The sequence below is a fragment of the Hyalella azteca genome, unplaced genomic scaffold, assembly GCF_000764305.2.
Source record: "Hyalella azteca isolate HAZT.00-mixed unplaced genomic scaffold, Hazt_2.0.2 contig111, whole genome shotgun sequence".
In the NCBI taxonomy this organism is placed as follows: Eukaryota; Metazoa; Arthropoda; class Malacostraca; order Amphipoda; family Hyalellidae; genus Hyalella; species Hyalella azteca.
In genome coordinates, this window is record NW_025930472.1 from 106,386 (window position 1) to 125,463 (window position 19,078).

A 19,078-nucleotide genomic window follows, 5' to 3' on the forward strand; every position below is an offset into this window, starting at 1 on the left:
GATTCACCCATCTGAAATAAACCTACCTAGACCTGCACGCAGGAACCTTGCCCAACTTCGCACAAATAAATCACCGCTACTTCTCTCATATCTAAATAAAATAGACCCTGCCACACACCCTTCTCCACTTTGCCCACTCTGTCTGTCCAACACGCACGACACCATTCATCTTTTCTCCTGCCCTGAAATGCCCACATCCCTGTCGGTGGGTGACCTTTGGTCGGACCCTGTAAACGCTGCAGGGCTGCTGGCCCGCTGGGGCGACCGACTTGGCTGGCCCCAGAACTGGGTCTAGGCCCCGCCTCGCGCCACGAAGCGAGGCGGGGAGGGTCAACAACAACAACAACATGAGACTAAAATTTATCTTTTATTACTGACAAATGAAACAGAATTTAAGGTATAGTTCAGTTAAATGGCTATTGGTTATGCAGTGAACACAAGTGTGGTGCACAAGTGGATGAAGAATGTCGGTATATACCTAGAGAGTTTTGGAGCATAGGACTAACGAGCATAGGAGTTAAAGAACTAAGAAGCATGGAACTAACATGCGTAGGAGCATGGCCAAGATGCATATGTGATCTGCCATAAAAGAAAGTAAACTTATTAATTTTATGTATCATAGCCCTATGACTATAAGATGAAGAATTGGATTAAATATGAACAAGCATTAAATTAACAAGCAGAAAAACAGTAATAATCAAGAACCTTAATAATGACTTCTTAGAGCAACTGTGTTGCTTATGGATGCAGAAAAAGTAATCAAGCAAACTTATATTGCAGCAAACAGCTTAATGAAGAATTAATGAACATCAAAATATATTGCTTGCAGAATTAAAACACACTGAAAACAATTAATAGAAAATCAGAAAACAAAGTGAAATCACAAAAATATAAACCATTTGTAATATAACATCAATTGAGCAATAAAATGAATATATTCAATAAATAATCACTCACTTCCTCTCAAGTGGTGAGTTAGCTTAGGTTCCCATACCGGTGCAGTTATTAGTTATTCATTGGAATTTTGCATTAGGATTATGCTTTAGTTTTGGAATTTGCCTTTACAGTAATAATTTTACTTCCTTGTCTGGACTAGAGAAGAAAAACAAAAAAATTACATACCGTAATGAGAAAACACAGCACAGACATTAAATAAACGAGCATGAAAGCCAAAGGGTTGGGCTAAAAAGCAATATAGCTCCTCCTGCAACATTGTGGCTACGAAGTAACAAAGCTTTGACACAATGAATTGTGCAGCCCAATCATGCACTTTTTTTAACAATTAGATAGGAGTAGAATCATCTAGCAAGAATCTCAGAGCTCCAAAAATTGCAGGAAGACTATAGTTGTGGCTCCAAAGGTCACTCCAGAGCTTCAAGATTCCAATTGTATTAAAAAAATTGTCCCTTTAGAGCTGTGAGATTTCTGAGATAAGTGGGAAAATTATAAATACCAGTACTGAATATAATAAAGTGTAAAAAGTGTGAATAGTACCGATACATACGGTACTCCAAGGTTCGAGGAATAATATCTATACACACTGAATAATATCTATGTGACAGGGATTTAAGTATTGTCTAGTGGGAATTTGTGCTTGCATCTGTAAATTTGTCTGTCTGCCCTGTGCTTGGGTAAATGACCATTACTTGCTTAGTGGTTTATTCATATGTTGGACTGTGTTGGCACAAGAGGATGGTGTACTAGGTGGTAATTGATGAATGAGATTAGTGTGTTGGACTATTTTGGCATAAGGGGAAGGTGACTAGGTGGTAATTGATGAATGAGATTAGTATGTTGGACTGTGTTGGCATAAGGGGATGGTGTACTACGTGGTAATTGATGAATGAGGTGAGAGTGAGGCCACTGTTGAGGCTAGTGAGGCTGTGGTTGAGTGTTGCCAGAAAATCTTCCAGCGTTTCTTCTGTTTTTTCCATTATTGAGGTTTTCATTTGTTCAGTTAGTTCATGGATGTCGTCTGAAGTTATTCCATATTCTGATGAGACAAGAGATAACAGGCATGAAATTGGGGTTGTAATTCTTCCTGTTGAACTTGGAAATTGTTATTAGGAATGGCTTTTGAGGTGAGCAAGTTAATCTGTTTGGTGGAAAGCAGTGTGACGATAGTGTGTAACTTACTCATCATATTGGCTATCACTGGCAGATATTGTATGACTTTTTAACAATTTTTCTGCGGCCAATTGCTGGAAATGATTTGATTGTCTACACCGTCCTCCACCTTGTATGATGTTCTTCTATTGGGCAAAAACATTTCTAGTGCATAAACTGTGCTTGAAATATTTCAAGAAGTTTGCATGTTTGAGGGGGCTGAGGATGTAACAATACAACATATATTTTTATATTAAATATTTTTTTGGGCCTATTGATATGGTTCTGATTTCAGTGACTATCTGTTCTTTGGCTTGTAGAAAAAAAGTGAGCAGATTTGAAATTTCAGAGGCTTGTATATTAAAGACTGGTAAATTCTACCATATATATATTCCATCCTGAGCATTTTCTAAGATTTTGCATACATATTCAACTATCTACCTATAATCTGAGTCAATATAAAGTGCATTTTTAATGAAAGCAGAAAGGAAAGAACATAAATTTTGGTTTCATAGCAATAACCCTTCTTGCAATGTTCATTTAACAACTTTTGAACATTATAGCAGGCAGCGTGATACATGGAACAAATGGCAGATTCTGCTAGGATTAGACTGCCCTTCTCCAGTTTTGTTTCAATGAAGAACTATTTATGAATCTGCAGTGTAGTGATGAATAGTAGTGTAGAACATTCAGTAATAATGCAAATTAATATTTTAGAAAAAGTCAGTCATATAAGTGTCAGTAATTTATATACCTAAACTAATCAAACTGGGATTGGGTTTCCACAGCTTATTTATAGTCTAACTTATGTTTCATTATATCATGTAATAGATGTGTACGGTATGTGAATTTCTTGCTGCAGACTAACTGAACACATTAAGGAGACTAGATCAGTCCTGTTCTGCAATAGTGAAGCTGCGTTCTTAGTAACTAGTGTGAATTTTTTGTTTTCCAGATTCCTGTTGCTACTCGTCTCTGTGCTTGTGGCCATCAGTTTTTTGAAGAGCGTCGCCGTTCTTGCACAGCCCTCACACCTCCTCAAGATTCAGGTAGCTTTCTATCAATGCTTTACATTATTAAAGGCAATTAATTGGCTTTTTCCCTCCAAATTGAGTTATTTTTTGTGTCATTATATTTATTCCAACAATGATCATATTATTCATGTTATCATTTGTGTACCATCACATTATCATTTGGCAGCAGTACCTAGTGCATATTTTAATAATAATGTCTTGATACTGATTTCTACTAATGCACACAGTGTATCATTTTAATTGCAGATATTTCTAAGACTTGTATTGTCTTATTCTATTGTCTGATTCTCATCTCAATTTCAACTTCATACACGAGTTCTATGCAGCATCATATATAGACACATATATATGTATATGTATTTATTATTTCTTCTCTGTCTGTATATGTATTTATTATTCTATACAGCATCATGTAAACAAATATGTACTCCAAATTCAGAAGCTTTCTCTCTTCTTTTGACTCATTTTGTTTGCATAGTAATTATTACTTATTACTTTTAAATTACTAAAATCACTTGTTTGCTTGAATCGCAAGTTAACCAGGAATTTAAAAGCAAAGAAAATACCACAAAAATTCACCATATCTTTTAAATTACATTGTAATCTCAAAACAGATCTTAGTTACAGTTATTCAGTTTGTTATTATAAATATTTTTTGCATATTGGAGAAGTTTATATTTATACATATTCATGCTCTGAACTAGAAATATGAAACCTATGAATCCCACATTTTCATGAATTAACATTCGATTGCTGCTTGCTAGTTAAAAACCATCAATTATTTATCCAGATTCTGACTAGAATGGTAATGGTCTCTATTCATGTCACTATTGTGTCTTCAGTTTATGCTGAAGATAGCAACATTTTTAAAATGACGACAATGGTCAATGATTGGTTTGGCTGCAAATGAAACTAGTTACTCAGGCAGCACCAAATAAAATTTGCAACAAGAATGATGAAATGGGAAAAGTTTGGGTTTATTAGGCTGTTACCTTCTTGGTATACCATGTTAGTGACGTTGTTAACTCCTTAAAACATTGTGTGAATTATTTATTATATAAATATTATTGTTTGTGGTGCTTGAACCTGTACGCAAGTGACTACAGGCTGTTCTGATCAGGTGGTGATATAGACGAGATCAGTGCCACAGCCAGTGTCAGCAGTGATACAGGTGAGTAAAGGGCAATTTGCTATAGGTACTTTCTGTTTGTTAAATTTGCAAGTAATGTTTCAAGTGGCATATATCTTCTTCATTTGTATACCTGCTAATTGTAATGAATTTTTGCCTTTGTTATCGACTTAACTATGTTCATTCACGCGTATTAGTTTATCGTAAAAGCAATCCCTTCTAGTTACATTTCATGAACTGTCTTGCATGCTAAATTAACAGGTTTTTATTTTGATTTTTTATGTGGCCATGTTTTCACTCGATGTTTCTGCTTTATGTACGCTACATGATTTATAATGTATGGACATTTGAGCAATGACAATTTATAATGATATTGATTCAAACTAACCTTCAATTTCCTTTGTTGATCAATTGTTTAATTCAATTTTCTTGATCAATTGTTTAATTACCTTGTTTGTGCATTAGAAACTGGATCATGAATTATTTGCTATCTTCAATGCTTTTATTTCCTCTATAATATGCTGCCTTTTTTATCATCTTCTGACCATATGAGCTGTACGGTATGCTGCAACTTAATGATTGTCTCTTGATCATATGGGCTGAATAGTATGATGCAAATTTATGACTGTCTCTTGCTCATATGGGCTGTACAGTATGATGCAGCTAATGATTCTGTTGCTCATGTGAGCTGTTCAGTATGTTGCAACTTTGTGATTATCCCTTGATCATATGGGCTGTACAGTATGATGCAGCTTTATGATTGCATCTCTTGATCATATGAGCTGTGCAGTATGAAGCAGCTTTATGATTGTCTCTCATATGGGCTGTACAGTATGATGCCATTTGTAACAAAGAAAATTCACTTGCAGTTATGAGAATTTTGCATCAAATTTCTACCTCTGGCACTTGCTATGGAAATGTTAGTGAAAGTTAGTGCCTAGTTTGTGCCTTCTAGTAGCCCATCCAAGCATTGCACAAGCTTATCTGTGAGGTTTGCAAATCCTATTCCTCCTATTTGCATCAAAAGCTTCAATTTGAAACGGTGTTAATTGATAAAAACCTTTCCACACCCTATTTTTGCCCTGGACTCTGATTTAGTTTTAGATTTGAAATATAAAGTAAACTTTAACTTTCTGTTTGAGTATAGATTACAGCTTCCTAAGTGATCACATTCTCATTTTAATTCAAAAAATTCTAAATCCTAAAAATTCTACAACGACTTGGTTATAGATCATCCATCCTAAAAATTCTATAGCGTCTTCATTATAGATCATCCTGTCGTGTCATTTATTGGTACTTATGGTCCAGGTTCGGGGTTCCCCTCATTTGTTGCAACCTTGTGTTTTTCTGGTCTTCTAGTTCCAGGTAACAGTTTTTCTGGTGCTCTAGGTCCAGGTTACAGTTTTCCTGGTCCTCTAGGTCCAGGTTAGTTTTTCTGGTCGTCTAGGTCCAGGTTACAGTTTTTCTGGTCCTTCAGGTCCAGGTTACAGTTTTCCTGGTCCTCTAGGTCCAGGTTACAGTTTCTCTGGTCCTCTGGTCCAGGTTACAGTTTTTCTGGTCCAGGTTACAGTTTTTCTGGTCCTCTGGTCCAGGTTACAGTTTTTCTGGTCCTCTGGTCCAAGTTACAAATATTTGGCGTAACCTTATGTGTTGATTCTTGGTGCTCTAGGTTTAGGTTACCTGTAATTTCCAACCTTTCATATTATTTCTTGGTACTTTCATCCAGGATTCCCCAGAACTGCTTCACCATTGTTCACATCACCACCTGGCATGCTGGGGGCGGGGTCAAAGGGGCATGTGAACACGTCTGTCACCCTGGCAGGAGGCAGCACGACTCCCGAGGGTGGCAAGAGGAGAAGTGAGAGGGTCAAGAGGGAGAAGCCTAACTTCTATGACGCCCTCGAGTATGACAATCAGATGAGGAAAGCGCGGAGGGAGCGACAGAAAGAAGAACCTCAGCCGCATCCAAGCACGTCCGGCCGAGCCAAGAGGGAGCGCAGACCAAAGAATAGTTCTCCGGTAATAATTTGTAGCTTGCCTTGGTCACCTTGAGAACTTAATAAGAGCTTCTTTTTATATCCAGGGTGATATAATTTTAATGTAATCAATGCGAAGTACATAAAAGGATTGGCTTCTGAGTCTGAGGTCATAACACTACTTCTTAGTGCGGCATACCTGATAACTAAAAGATGCACACAACCTGACGCTACGTTTTTTTTTACTATCAGTTGGAATCGTATTTCCAGTTCCCGTTGTGAATTCGTTGTAATAAATCCCGGCTACAAGTGTGCTCTGATGCTGATGCCTAACAAATTATCTGAGGCACCCGCTTACTTGGTGTTCCCCCGTTCCTAACGTCCACGTTCTATGGCATTGAGCGAGCGCATAAAATAGTGTTCGTGTTGCACTTCTCAGTTTTCAACGTGAAAAAATAATGTTACTGCACGATTGCTTGCACCACTATATTTTACATTTGCCTAAAATTTCACTCATGATTCCTGGGTAGTCGAAAGCTTCAAGTAAATCGCAGGATAGTCGCAGTTAGCATGCTCTATAAGTACGATTGTGTTATTATTATTGTTTTAATAAATGTTATTTATCGTCAGGACGAAGAAGAAGATGACGATCACGTACAGAAGGAGAAGAAGCGAAGGAAAAAGAAAAAGAAACCAAAGAAGGAAGAAGAGGAGGAAGATGAAGACATCATGGCTGGGATCTCTCCTTACAGAGAACGGAGTTTTGCTTACGTGCTCTCTGATATTAATCATAAACTAGGACTGAACAATCCCGTTTTTACTTGAAGATAACTTATTCTTAAGTTTTAGTATTTATTCCGTGCGATTGTTTCTATAATTATTGGTTGAGATAAGTTTGGAATCAACAAGGCCTGATGAATGAATGCGACTACTAGACAAGAACGTTAAGTGTCTACGTGGTCTGTGCAATATTATTCATGCGGTGCACGTAACGTTTCATGCGCGATCATAATTAAGTAACAAATCTATCATTTTGTGTGGAGATGACGGGATACTGATCCGTTTATAAGCACCTCATTCAGAACGTGACATCTTGCTTGATTCATGAGAAAGTTATCAGGCGTGAAATGGTATGACATTCGGGGTCCAATATGGATTTTGTTCGACGCCAAGGGGATATAAATGGACATTTTTAATAGAATATTTCATTTCCCTTCGTGGAATTAATAATGCAGATCGTACTTAACAAGTCAATAATAGGTTAATTGTGACAGTTCTCGAATAATTATTTATTGAAGATTAGACAGTACTTTCAAGAGACCCTGGAAAACTCAGTTTCTCTCGGTTATAGTTAGAAATGCAGCGTATGATCTGGTAATACTAACTTATATCTGGTAACTGACTAATAAATATTACAACTATGGCAAAATGGGAGAAATGAATTTACTCATCAACATGATGCCCCAAGTCAACAGATATAATCTGGAATGACTAATGAATGAAGATCTACAAAGCACGTCGTGCAGAGGGCTGCACTTACGCGACTTGTCAATACGTTCTTTTACTAACTGAATCTGGTAGAATTGGCGAACACCTACCCGTGGACTGATTGACGAAGGATAACGGTTAGATGTTCCGAGTTTGTACAGCTGTAATCTTCGGTATAATAATTCCGAATTATAGCAAGATAATATGTACATATAACTAACTTAATTTTCTAGGTTCGATTAGTGTAAATTTGTCTCTAGGAGTACATGATTTTAGTTCCCTCCCCTTTTTCCAGATAGACCTGAATTATGATTTACTTTACAAGTTTTATCAATGAAAGACACAACTTTAATAATTTAACTTTACTCGTTTTAATGAGTGTTCTAACCGGCATATTCTATGAAAGAAAATAGAAGCCTCAGAATCTCATAAATCCGGGTTTATACATCAAAAAATATAACTTGTGCACGTAACTCGCAAAATCACTAGATTTCTGTTCAACAAAACAAACACGAACATCTAAAAGCCAAGGTTACTAATCAGCAGCTATTCGTAAAACCTTTCAATAGTTTCTGAGTATTTCTTGGCGACGACCGGCCTCTTGAGCTTCATTGTCGGGCCTGTTGGAAGTGCAGCAATATTGTTAGAATGGCGCTGGCAACGGCCTATGAATTAGGTTATTAATTGGATACGTGTTATTTCAAATGTTATCAATGCAGCATCTTCGCAAGTCGACTAATTTTTCCTCGTAGATATTCATTACTTATAGGCGAAGCTCAGGCTGAAGCGCTAGTAATCTCTCTTCTACTAATATTCATTACTTACCCAATTCATCGCCAACTACTGTGAAATCTCGTGGCAAAATTGTCCATTTCTGAATTTTTTGTGCGTTAGATGCAGCATTTTTGTTTGTTCGGTCGATCCCGTCTTGAATTGCTCTCATTATTTTAGCGTCTGGACCAGACAAAACATCATAGATTGTGCGAGCGTTCGAGCCAATGCCCTGGCACCATTCCACGCACGCAGGGCTCAACGTGTCCAAAGCTTCGCCAGTGTCCAGGTTCATGTCGGTCTATGGAAAATTAGACAAGATCATCTCCCTTTGCATTCTGCTGGATACTTTGAATAGGAATTACACGAATTCATGTATTAATTTCTTCATCATTAATCATTCCATCTTCCAATACTTTGTGCCATTATTATTAAATTCACAATGTATTCAATTTTCTAACGGTTATAGAGCTGAAGATTCTAAGACCAGTTTGTACATTTTAACTCTTCTAAAAGCTTACCTTGAGTGTGAGAAGGATGGAGAGGAACTTCCTCTTGTCGCCTATAAGCATAGCATTGCTGATGCAAGGCAGCTCCGCCTTGAGGAGATCTTCTATGAGCACAGGAGGGATGTTCTCTCCACCAGCAGTGATAATGAGCTCCTTCAGTCTGCCCGTGATGAACAAGAATCCTTTGTTGTCAATTTTGCCGATGTCACCGGAGTGGAGCCAACCGTCGTCATCGAAGGTCTCATTAGTGGCTTCTTCTTTAAGCAAGTAACCCATAGCAACATTTCTTCCAGCCATGCACACCTCCCCGTTACCTTCAGCGTCGGGAGTTTGGATTTTAGTCATGCTGCCTGGCATAGTGCGTCCAGCACTGCCGACTTTGAAGGCAGTCTCTATGCCTGATGTGTGAGGTCCACTAGATTCTGACATACCGTATATCTCAACAAGGCAGATGTTTAATGAATGGAAATACCGAACAATATCTGGTGCAATTGGAGCGGCGCCAGATAGGAAAATGTTGCAACGATCTAAACCTAGAACTTGCTTTATTTTCTTGAAGACAACGGCGTTTGCAACCGAGAAGCCAAGGGGCTTGGAGAAATCCGCATTTTGTTTACGTTCATTAGCTTCCAATCCGAGTGCTTTCGCCCACGTAGCAATACTTCTCTTGAGGCCTTTGGTTTTGCGACCAACGTCCATCATCCGTTCGTAGATCTTTTCCCAGACTCTTGGCACTCCGAGAAAAGCAGTTGGTCGCACTTCCTTCAGGGTATTGACGAGAGAACCCTTGAGGGCATCAGGTTGAGCGAAGTATGCGGTGCCCGCATTGATCATGGTCATGTATATGTCGGCGAGCTGGGCAGCAACGTGAGACAGAGGCAGGTAGCTTACTACTATCTCTGATCCAGGCGTCATTTTGAGCATGACGCTCATGGAGAGGGCCGTGAACACTATATTGTCGTGACTGAGCATCACGCCCTTAGGAGGCCCTGTTGTACCAGAAGTGTAGATGAGTGTGCAACATTGGTTCACGCAGATTCTACGCAGACGTTCCTCAAGAGCGTCGTCGCTTTCTTGTTTTCCTATTTCCATGAACTGATCCCAGCTCAAGACTCCCGGTGTGGAAGGTGTGCCTTTGTATTGAATGATGGCTTTCAATGCAGGAAGATTATCTCTAATTTTAAGAACTTTTTCAAGCTGCTTCTTGTCCTCTACGACGAAAATCTGAGCTTCGCAATTGAGTGCGCAGTGCTGGCAGGCTTCAGGAGAGTTCGTTGTGTAGATGCCAGCTGCGAAACCACTGAAAACGAAGAGATTTAAATATATTAACAAGAGGTACGAGCTTCCGAAATGCGACTTGCATTTTGATAGAAAGTATGCCAACTTAAGTAGCAAGTCTATCAGGAAGTTTCAACGAAAACTGGCATTTTATAACTAATAAAATCCAGCATCCATGGCAAATAACAGACAAATAATCAGGAGAGTAACGGAAGCAGCTTTCAAATTTGATTTTTGGTTAAAACCCCCTTTCTCAAGTAGATAAGAGCAGTAATTTCTTTAAATGATCTACTATCACGAAGTCCAATCCCATACCAAGAAACGTTTCCAACAATTCATGGCAAAGAATATAACAATTCCGGAACAACGAGCTTACCCAGCAAAGATGGCCCCCAGGTCTGAGATGAACCACTCGCTGGAGTTGAAGCCGAGGATGCAGACGCCGTGGTAGGCATCCAGGCCAAGCTTGATGAAGCCCCTGGCCGCGTTACGCACCTGCTTGTAATAGTTGGCATAGGTCATGCCGACCCACTCACCGTTGCGCTTCTCCACCAGAGCATTTTGGTTAGGGTACCTGCGAGATGGCGTTCATTCAATTAAGGGGAAGTAATTAATTCAATTAATTAAAAAAATCCAATAAGTAATTGGAAGTGATAATTTGTAGTAAAGCATGATGCTTCTAGACATCCGAAATTTTATAGTAGCTAGTTATCTACATGCTTAAATGGGCATTGCGGTATCCGTTGATGGGCCAGGTTTTAATTTTCGGCCAAACAATGTTCAAAAATTTCCGGGACCTGTTGTTTTAGCCCGGATATATTCACTTTATTTCCTTCAATTGTCAACATTTCAATGCTTAGAATGTAGATTGCTACGAAAATCCAAACTACACAATTACCCTCCTTAATCGGATATAATTTAGATGTGAACCAAGTAAGGCATGGGCTCTAATGCGTTCGGGTTTCTCGAGACTCACTTCTCGGCAGTTTTCCGGAGGAGAGACGGCACCGACAAAGGCTTGTGGGAAGCCAGGCCTTCCTCGGCAATTTGCAGTTTCACGGCGCCATTCGGGAGCCACGTTTTGTGTGAAGTTGCCGGGACCACTTGGTCTGGGCCTGAAATTGCGGGAAATAAATTGTCGCGCCGAAAACTGAACACGTGTCACTTCTGATTGAAGTTCCTATTCCATTGATATATATTGCTAACGGTAAATCCGTGCAGTGCGAAGGTAGATAACTGGAATTTGCTGGAATAAGCTCCGGCACGATGCTCAATCACACATGACTTAACAAGCATTTCACTCTACGAGCTTCCGGTAGAGACTCATTTTTATATAGTGCCTTAGCATTGTCATCAAACTGACAAATTTACGCAGACATCTGACAAATGCACCTGAGCCTCTAAAAATAACACTGTAAGGGGGCAATTTAAAACGAGCAAACCGAAAACTCACCGTCTAGATATTCTTGCTGGGCCACCATGCTGTCGGCTGCGTTAACTGCCAAGTTCTCCGTTTCAGCGGTTGAAGAGAAGTGGGTATAGGAAAACTCAGTTTTGTCGTAAGTTTCGCCGTCCACACTGGCGGTAGAGCCTGTAGCATGCCAACTTATCAGTTCAAAGATACGTGGAGCTAAGATACTCGTCAATGGTCTGGCGTATTCTTTGTTTTTGGAACTCTAGCATTGAAATGGTGGAAAGTAATTGTGATTTTTCATTAGTAATCGGAAGTAATAGTATAAAATCTATCTCAAGTTTCCACGACTGCTGAAGACTTACTCGAGTGTGGAGAGTTGGACTCGAGCTGCAATGGAGATTCAGAACGAATTTCACCCAGTGGTGACGCCGACCTAGACGCTGATGAAACCAGCAAAGCTTCGGGAGCCTCAGATTCAGACACCTGGAAAGGCATGAAAGTTAAGGCATTAGAATTATTAAACGATTGTGAACCTTATTCGTACCATTAGAAATTTACTGTAAACTTCGTATTCGACGACAGATGACTTACAAGTTTATATTGAACAGAAGCTTTGATATTTGGCACGAATGTAACTTCCTATGCTAGTTAGGGTTAGTTAATGGTTGCGCTCAGGTGGACTTCCAGGTGTTTGTTAAGCACATTCACCCAATACAGCCGAGTTCGAACCCTCTTGTTCAACATGTCAGCAAGAACCCACAGGAAAATGCTTCCCTGTCAGGGCCAGAAGCCACGTCGCCGCAACCAAAGTCTTTCAATAGTCAGTTCTTTTTCAATAAGGAAATATACCATGTAAATCTAGCGTTGCCTTCAGGAAAATTGTGTCTCGGCAAAAGACATCTTTATAACAAAAGCGCAAAATAACAGGATTATGCATGTACCCTTCTGCTCGAAAGCTTGCCGGCATCTGACACTACATCGGTTTAATTGCTACGTTGAACCTATTCAACATTATAAAAAAAAACCTTTCGCGAGAGGTAGAAGCAAGATCCAACGTATACGAGCGTTAGAGAACTAACAAGGAAATAACTTCAAGATATTCCAATCTTTCATTGTGTTCGCAGACTCGACTGCATTAAGCTTTAGGAATGAAACTAGCAGCTGACGCCTGAAAGCTCATAAAAAATACTAAAAATGGACTGCTATCCAAACCCTCCCTCACTATTCTAGAAAAATTATTACAGTTTTACACGGCATTGTAATCTTTCTGTTCCTTTAAGTTTAATGCGCTAGAAGGAAGCAATAACGATTTTCAAGTCTAAATAATGCGCCAGGATGAATGCGTTTTAAATAGTATATTAGGCACTATTTCAAATCTTTTAGAAAAATTAAAACCTGCAACTTTCATTAACTTTGAGTTGAAGCACAAGTAACACTTACGTCGTTAATACCCATGGCCTACAACAGGAAATTCACTGTGAGAAAATAAATCTGAAGAGCACCTACGGTTGACGTGATCGTTTGCGCAGCCAACAGCACACAACCTTCCACTGTGCCGGCAGGCAAGTCACTGTCTTCAGACTCTTCTCACCTGCAGCTTTGAGGTAGTAAGACGAGCGAGGAGGGGCGAGATAGTGAGGAAACTTTCGAGCTAAAAGCGATTGCTATGAAGATTAGGTGTTTAATTTGGCTCAACCAATAGAATTGAGTCCTGTAACCGTTTAAACAGCTTCGGATAAATGATGAGTCGCACGAATGAAGTTCGATGGATTCAATTAAGAAAATCTTGTTTTATTTCTATGCTAGAAGCGAATTCAGGCGTATGCTATAATATAAATAGGCAACTCAATATTGCAGCAATTTAATATGACCAGAATTACGTTCATGCTAACGTTATACCCACTTTTTACCAAGCAAATTCATTTCGTTAAACAGGCCTCATCATAATGAATCGTATTTCTTTGTCGCAAATTGACGTATTTTAAACACGTACGAATTTAATTTAAAACAGGCTCACTTCTTGGCACTCAAGATTATCAAGCAACAACCATATCGTTTGCTGCAAATGTCGTGTATTTTGGGCAACATTGGAACATATCGACTGTCGGTAGCTTTAAAGAAGCTTGTATAATAAATACATTTTGCTTTACATGGAAAAAGTTGGTTGGTCAAAAAACGAACGAATAAAGTGATGCTCCTGAAGTGGAACAACGTATACAATTACCACGTTATCCTGTACAAGATTTTTTACAGGAGTAAAAGATTTTTAAAGTTTAATTTATAGATAGCGTGCGGAACGCAAATAAGCGAAGTTAATAAACAATAGAAACTTAAAAGTCAGTAACTTCGCAAACTGAAGGATCTGAATGAAAGAAGGTTTGATTTGCCAAGAGAACAAAGAAATGGAAAAAAAACTTGAACTAAAACCGGTGTTCATAATGAATTGTTTTACCATTTCAATCATTTGATATATAGTAAGCTTAGTGACGTGACCTGGGCCCACTGCCCCACCAATTGACCAATAGAAGTAGTAACAAAACATCTAATCAAATGATAACCACACATTATCCTTATATTTATTTTGGAGTGGAAAGAGATACTGTAATTTTGAAACTATGAATTACAGAAAATGTAAAATTATATCGTGGAATTGAACATTTGATTTCGAACATATGATCGGTAATTTGTTCAGCCGGACGGTAATTTGCACAGCTGGACGGTAATTTGTACAGCTGGACGGTAATTTGTACAGCTGGACGGTAATTTGTCCAGCTGGACTGTAATTTGTAGAGCTAGCAATTAAAATGCTTTTTCTTCCAGACATATAAATTTTTAAGAATAAAAGCTAGTAGCGGGCAAACTTGAGTGCAAAACGTGCGAAGTAAGCGTGAGCAGCGGAACTCCATTGCAGTAGGAGACAGGGCGAGCAGCGCTCGATTAATTCGCATGTAAATATTTCTATATAGGAAACACCGAGACTATGTTCCTTCTTACTAAAAAATTACAATACAAACTCGTAATTTTAACAGCGTTAAAATTATTCAAGACTTTAGAGTTGAAAGAAGTATCACAAATTAATGGAAATTAATAAATGTATTCTTTGAAATCTTTTTGCGCATTTTCTCATTTATGGAAAAAATGAACTATTTTGCTCGCCATGTCCGTCTGTCCGTCCGTCCGTCTGTCTGTCCGTCCGTGACTTCACGTTTTCGTCGACGAGAAAATGCGCTCTCTGTCACTCACTGCAGTGAGTACTGAATTATATTTTTTTTTCTTGCAGTGAACCGTCAAGATTCACTGAGACTTGAACTCTAGTCCCACTATAGGCATGCGCCCTCAAGAGGGCTACGTAAGCCGGGCGCCAGGAGACAAGATAGCGTGTCTTAGCTTGGCAACTGCTAGGGCAACTGTGCTTGTCATAATAGTAACTATTAGCTGGCTTATTTGATACTTCAAAACGGTTGGGTAATCGTTTCATTGTTCAAGAAGAACAGTTTTCTTCATTCATCGATGTCCATTAGATGATGAGTGGTAGGTGAAACGTGTTCGAAATGTGTTCTAATCGATTATTGGAATACCTTCAAAATTTACTGCTATACAAAATTATTCCTCTAGAATATTCCAGAAATTCCTCCTATATAAAAATTCTGAAAAAATTATTTTTTGGGAATTTTTTCTAATTTTTTAGTTGAAAAATATGCCGTTTCAGTGCAATCAAGTGCTAACGAAAGTTACGGTGTATAGACATCGGTGTTTCTCGTACATAAACTTACGGATGAAAGTATTTTTACGATTAAGATTACCTTGACACAAAATGTCATTATTTCTTTGAACGAGCACATACACAAAGAGGTAACATTTTAAAGGAACAATCAAGTTATTAATGTTCTGATTAAGCATGCGAATATAAGTCCCCTCGTGTCTCCATGCCATGTGACCGCCCCCTAGCGCACCTATGAACAGTCCACGCCGTGGACTCGTGCGAGGATCGTGGCAGGCGAGACCAATTGAAGGTCGAAGTGCAAGTTCGAGGCGACGTCTCTAGAGTAAACATTACGATATCAAACGTGACCACGAGAGCTGTGGCTAGGATGGTAGTGGTCGGTAAGGGCACTATAAGGCGTGACCACGAGAGCTGTGGCTAGGATGGTAGTGGTCGCTAAGGGCACTATATATATAAGGCGTGACCAAGTAAGCTTTGTTACCAGGTATGCTGGTATAATACCTCTGATGCATCAATTAAGAGCCAGTATACGGCATGAATTATACGGTATTCATCTTCCTTCCATCTATGATTCCACAAAAAAATCAGATAACAATATTCACGCCAGCGGAGATAAAAACAAAAACTCAAATTACCCCGAAACATAACGGCTTATATAAGAGAAGTGATATTGATATCTCACAGCAAGCGGAGCTTAGCACCTCAGCTATCTCGAGCAACTCGATACGTCAAAACCAATCACCAATTCGATCATTTGTCACAAGGTGCAAAGGAAACTTCCAATGAAAGACATCATTGAACCTGCAACTTTGGACCTCACCTTCAGATAACCTTCAGACAAAACGACATCGTTGTTCATTACAAGCTAGAGCGCTTGATCTTCTTTACCTGGAGCCGTGACCGCAGCCTCAACAAACACAGACACTCGTCAATCTCTCGGGTCGTCCTGATAGAGAACATGTCGTCAGTCTTATACAAGACACGTCTTCGTGTCCGTAGAAATTAAATGTTTAAACTATAACCTCCCCGTGCGTAGCCCGGGACACAAAATTTGAAAATCTAGTTGTGCAAAATCCCTTCTTCCCGAGTCTCGTAGCTAAAGTTCGAACAAGACTGAGGATAATTAAAAACTTTTGAACCCACGTGCAAAAATGTTTGATTTATAACTCACATTCCGAAGTTAATGAAAATTTAAATTTTACAAAAAAAATAAGCTACGAAATCAAAACCAAAAAAGTATGCTCCCAATGTTCTATAAGGCCTCGTGATCTAACAATATAATTTCAAGTCGAGGTGATATCCTGTCATAATCCTGATGCGATAGCCGAGGTGCGCGCTAGTATAGCGCCTGTATGTTTACTGTAAGAGGCTTACAATGAACAAAACTATCACATATATACAAAAAATAGGAGGAATTAATTTTGTAAAGTGACTAGCAGGTTAAAGCGACTAGCAGCTCGGGATAGATTTATCTGATCGCTCCTATCATTCTGAATCCCATCATTTCGAATGCCATAATATAGAATGATGGGATGATGGAAAAATTTAATATTAGTACCAATGCTATCAATTATGCCTGCTGGTTGGCCCGGGGTTTTCAGGGATTGTAATCATAGCAATTTGAAAACCCCATTATTATTCGTCTTGTCATACCGGAGCTGATCGTGCCGAACCTCGTCATCTCAATTCCAGGTGCTGATTTTGAATCGAAATCACCGTGATTGAAGAAATAAATGTTCAAACCCACATTTACCACGAAACTCCGTTCTAGTCCGGTTTGGAAATTTAGAGGAAATTTGAACTTTCTATTTGTGAATAAAATTTACACTTTGCGAAGTAAAAATGTCATTTGCAATTCAACAATCAATGAGATTCATTGATAATTGGATGATGAAATTGCATTCGATCGGCAAAATTGCCGACAGGCTAAAATTACACAAACTAAAGTTATTTTCAACAACAAAATCTAGTGTCATCAGTCAGAATCATGCCGTTGCTAGAGCTATATGAAGCTGATAGCTGATACCCATGCGTGCTTAGCAGTACATCATACTGCTTAGGTGAACATGCTTTATTGCACGTATTTCTACTGTGAGCCTTTTTTTCTAGCAACCAATGCAACCAACTCTCATCATTTGAAGCTAGTGCGTGGTGGCTGATACCCGTGCGTGCTTAGCGGCACACTTCATATTATTCTATTATAATTTATTTTCTTACGAAACATAATAATTAAAATATGCGTTTCATCCACTGAGTCATTGTTTAGATATATTATATGCGTAATATAGAATAATTTGTTGATTTGATATGATGGCATGACGGTAAGAAGGTGTGATGGTATGAAGGTGCGCTGAAATATATGCAGGCATATAATCACACAATCATATCATCATACCACTGTATCGTCACATCGTTGATCATATCAATATCATTACCTATATAATAACTCTAACTAGAAAGGTCACTAGATTGCTTTAAATTTCACCAACACCAACATATCATTACACCATAATATCATCATACCATCATCGTAGGTTCACGTACAAGTTGAAAATTATCAGGCCTGTTAAAACCTTGCCACTCAAATAAACTATAGGTATGTATATATTCAAGAACGAATCGTAGCATATATCACTCCAAAAAAATGTGCATGCAAGATGAATTATTTCACATATCTGTCAGGGAGTGCAAGCATTTAAGCACAGACTGAAATGAAACTTATAACTATTACGAATCTATCGAAAAATGAGGTTTTCTATGTGTTTGAAACCTAGGCTTGCACTTGTACGCTTACTCAAACAAGATCAGGAGGTAATAAATTAGTAAAAATATTAGCAATTCAGTAAGTAGAAAATGTCGTAGAAATGTACCGTTCTCGAACAGAAAAAAATTCACCTACATCTCGAGGTGATGGGTGAGTTTTTGTTGTGAATATTTTTATTTTCGTTAATTCAGTTTCCGGGATTTTTTATCAGCAAACAACAAGATAGGAGCTGCAGACAGACATCAAAAGCCAGGAATAGGCACGTAATGTGTTAGTTATTTAAGCACGTAACATTTGATCGAAGGAAGTGCACATGAACGATGGAGTTGGCGCACGTTTAGTTCACGCTGGCCCCAGGCAGTCTGCCAGAGTAACGGTACTCCTGCCTCGCGTATGTGCATGGTGGAGACAGCGCGCGTTCTTTTATTTAGTTGCAATGTTTTTTAGTTATTAAGTGGATAACTTATGGTATATGTGTTGTTTTGAAGCAACCTGCATTGATATTTAATCAATTATTGCTCCTTATGTGTCCCACACTATCCCATGAGGCTATAAGCGAAAACATTTGCACGCTTAGTGCAGCAGAAAAAAGAACTCAGCCTGGGGAGACCCCCAGAAAAGGAGGAAACGTTTGACCAAACTCAACCACAAATGGGTTATATATCAACTATCGGAACGTCGCCGTACCTTGACGTAACCTTAGTTGGGTTAGCAAGTCTCAAATATTTTATTTAAAAGGCAAAAAGTGTCTGGCACTCGACGTGGCCAGAGTTCAAAGAGTTAAATATAACGAAAGAACGAAAGACGATTTTGAGGTAACCAAATCCACTATTATAAAATACAATACCGAAGCCTTCTTCGGCAAATTTGTAAATGCAGTTTACA

At 38.8% G+C, this 19,078-nt stretch overlaps 2 protein-coding genes across 4 annotated transcripts in view; one reads left to right on the forward strand and one right to left on the reverse strand.

Annotated features, from left to right (window-relative positions):
* Window positions 1-8,014, forward strand: part of LOC108674847 — a 14,332-nt gene extending 6,318 nt beyond the window's left edge. Inside the window, exons 2-5 of the mRNA XM_018162825.2 lie at window positions 3,062-3,155; window positions 4,261-4,311; window positions 5,996-6,288; window positions 6,876-8,014. Of these exons, the coding sequence (XP_018018314.1) occupies window positions 3,062-3,155; window positions 4,261-4,311; window positions 5,996-6,288; window positions 6,876-7,070 (633 nt within the window). The 3' untranslated portion in view covers window positions 7,071-8,014. The remainder of the gene's footprint in view (window positions 1-3,061; window positions 3,156-4,260; window positions 4,312-5,995; window positions 6,289-6,875) is intronic.
* LOC108674846 (long-chain-fatty-acid--CoA ligase ACSBG2) overlaps window positions 7,520-19,078 on the reverse strand; it is a 25,846-nt gene continuing 14,287 nt past the window's right edge. For all 3 annotated transcript variants that reach the window (XM_018162821.2, XM_018162820.2, XM_018162823.2), the window contains 7 exons: window positions 12,068-12,188; window positions 11,745-11,882; window positions 11,268-11,406; window positions 10,668-10,865; window positions 9,026-10,313; window positions 8,559-8,805; window positions 7,520-8,353 (listed from right to left, as the gene is read on the reverse strand). In XM_018162821.2, the coding sequence (XP_018018310.1) occupies window positions 8,280-8,353; window positions 8,559-8,805; window positions 9,026-10,313; window positions 10,668-10,865; window positions 11,268-11,406; window positions 11,745-11,882; window positions 12,068-12,188 (2,205 nt within the window). In that variant the 3' untranslated portion in view covers window positions 7,520-8,279. The remainder of the gene's footprint in view (window positions 8,354-8,558; window positions 8,806-9,025; window positions 10,314-10,667; window positions 10,866-11,267; window positions 11,407-11,744; window positions 11,883-12,067; window positions 12,189-19,078) is intronic.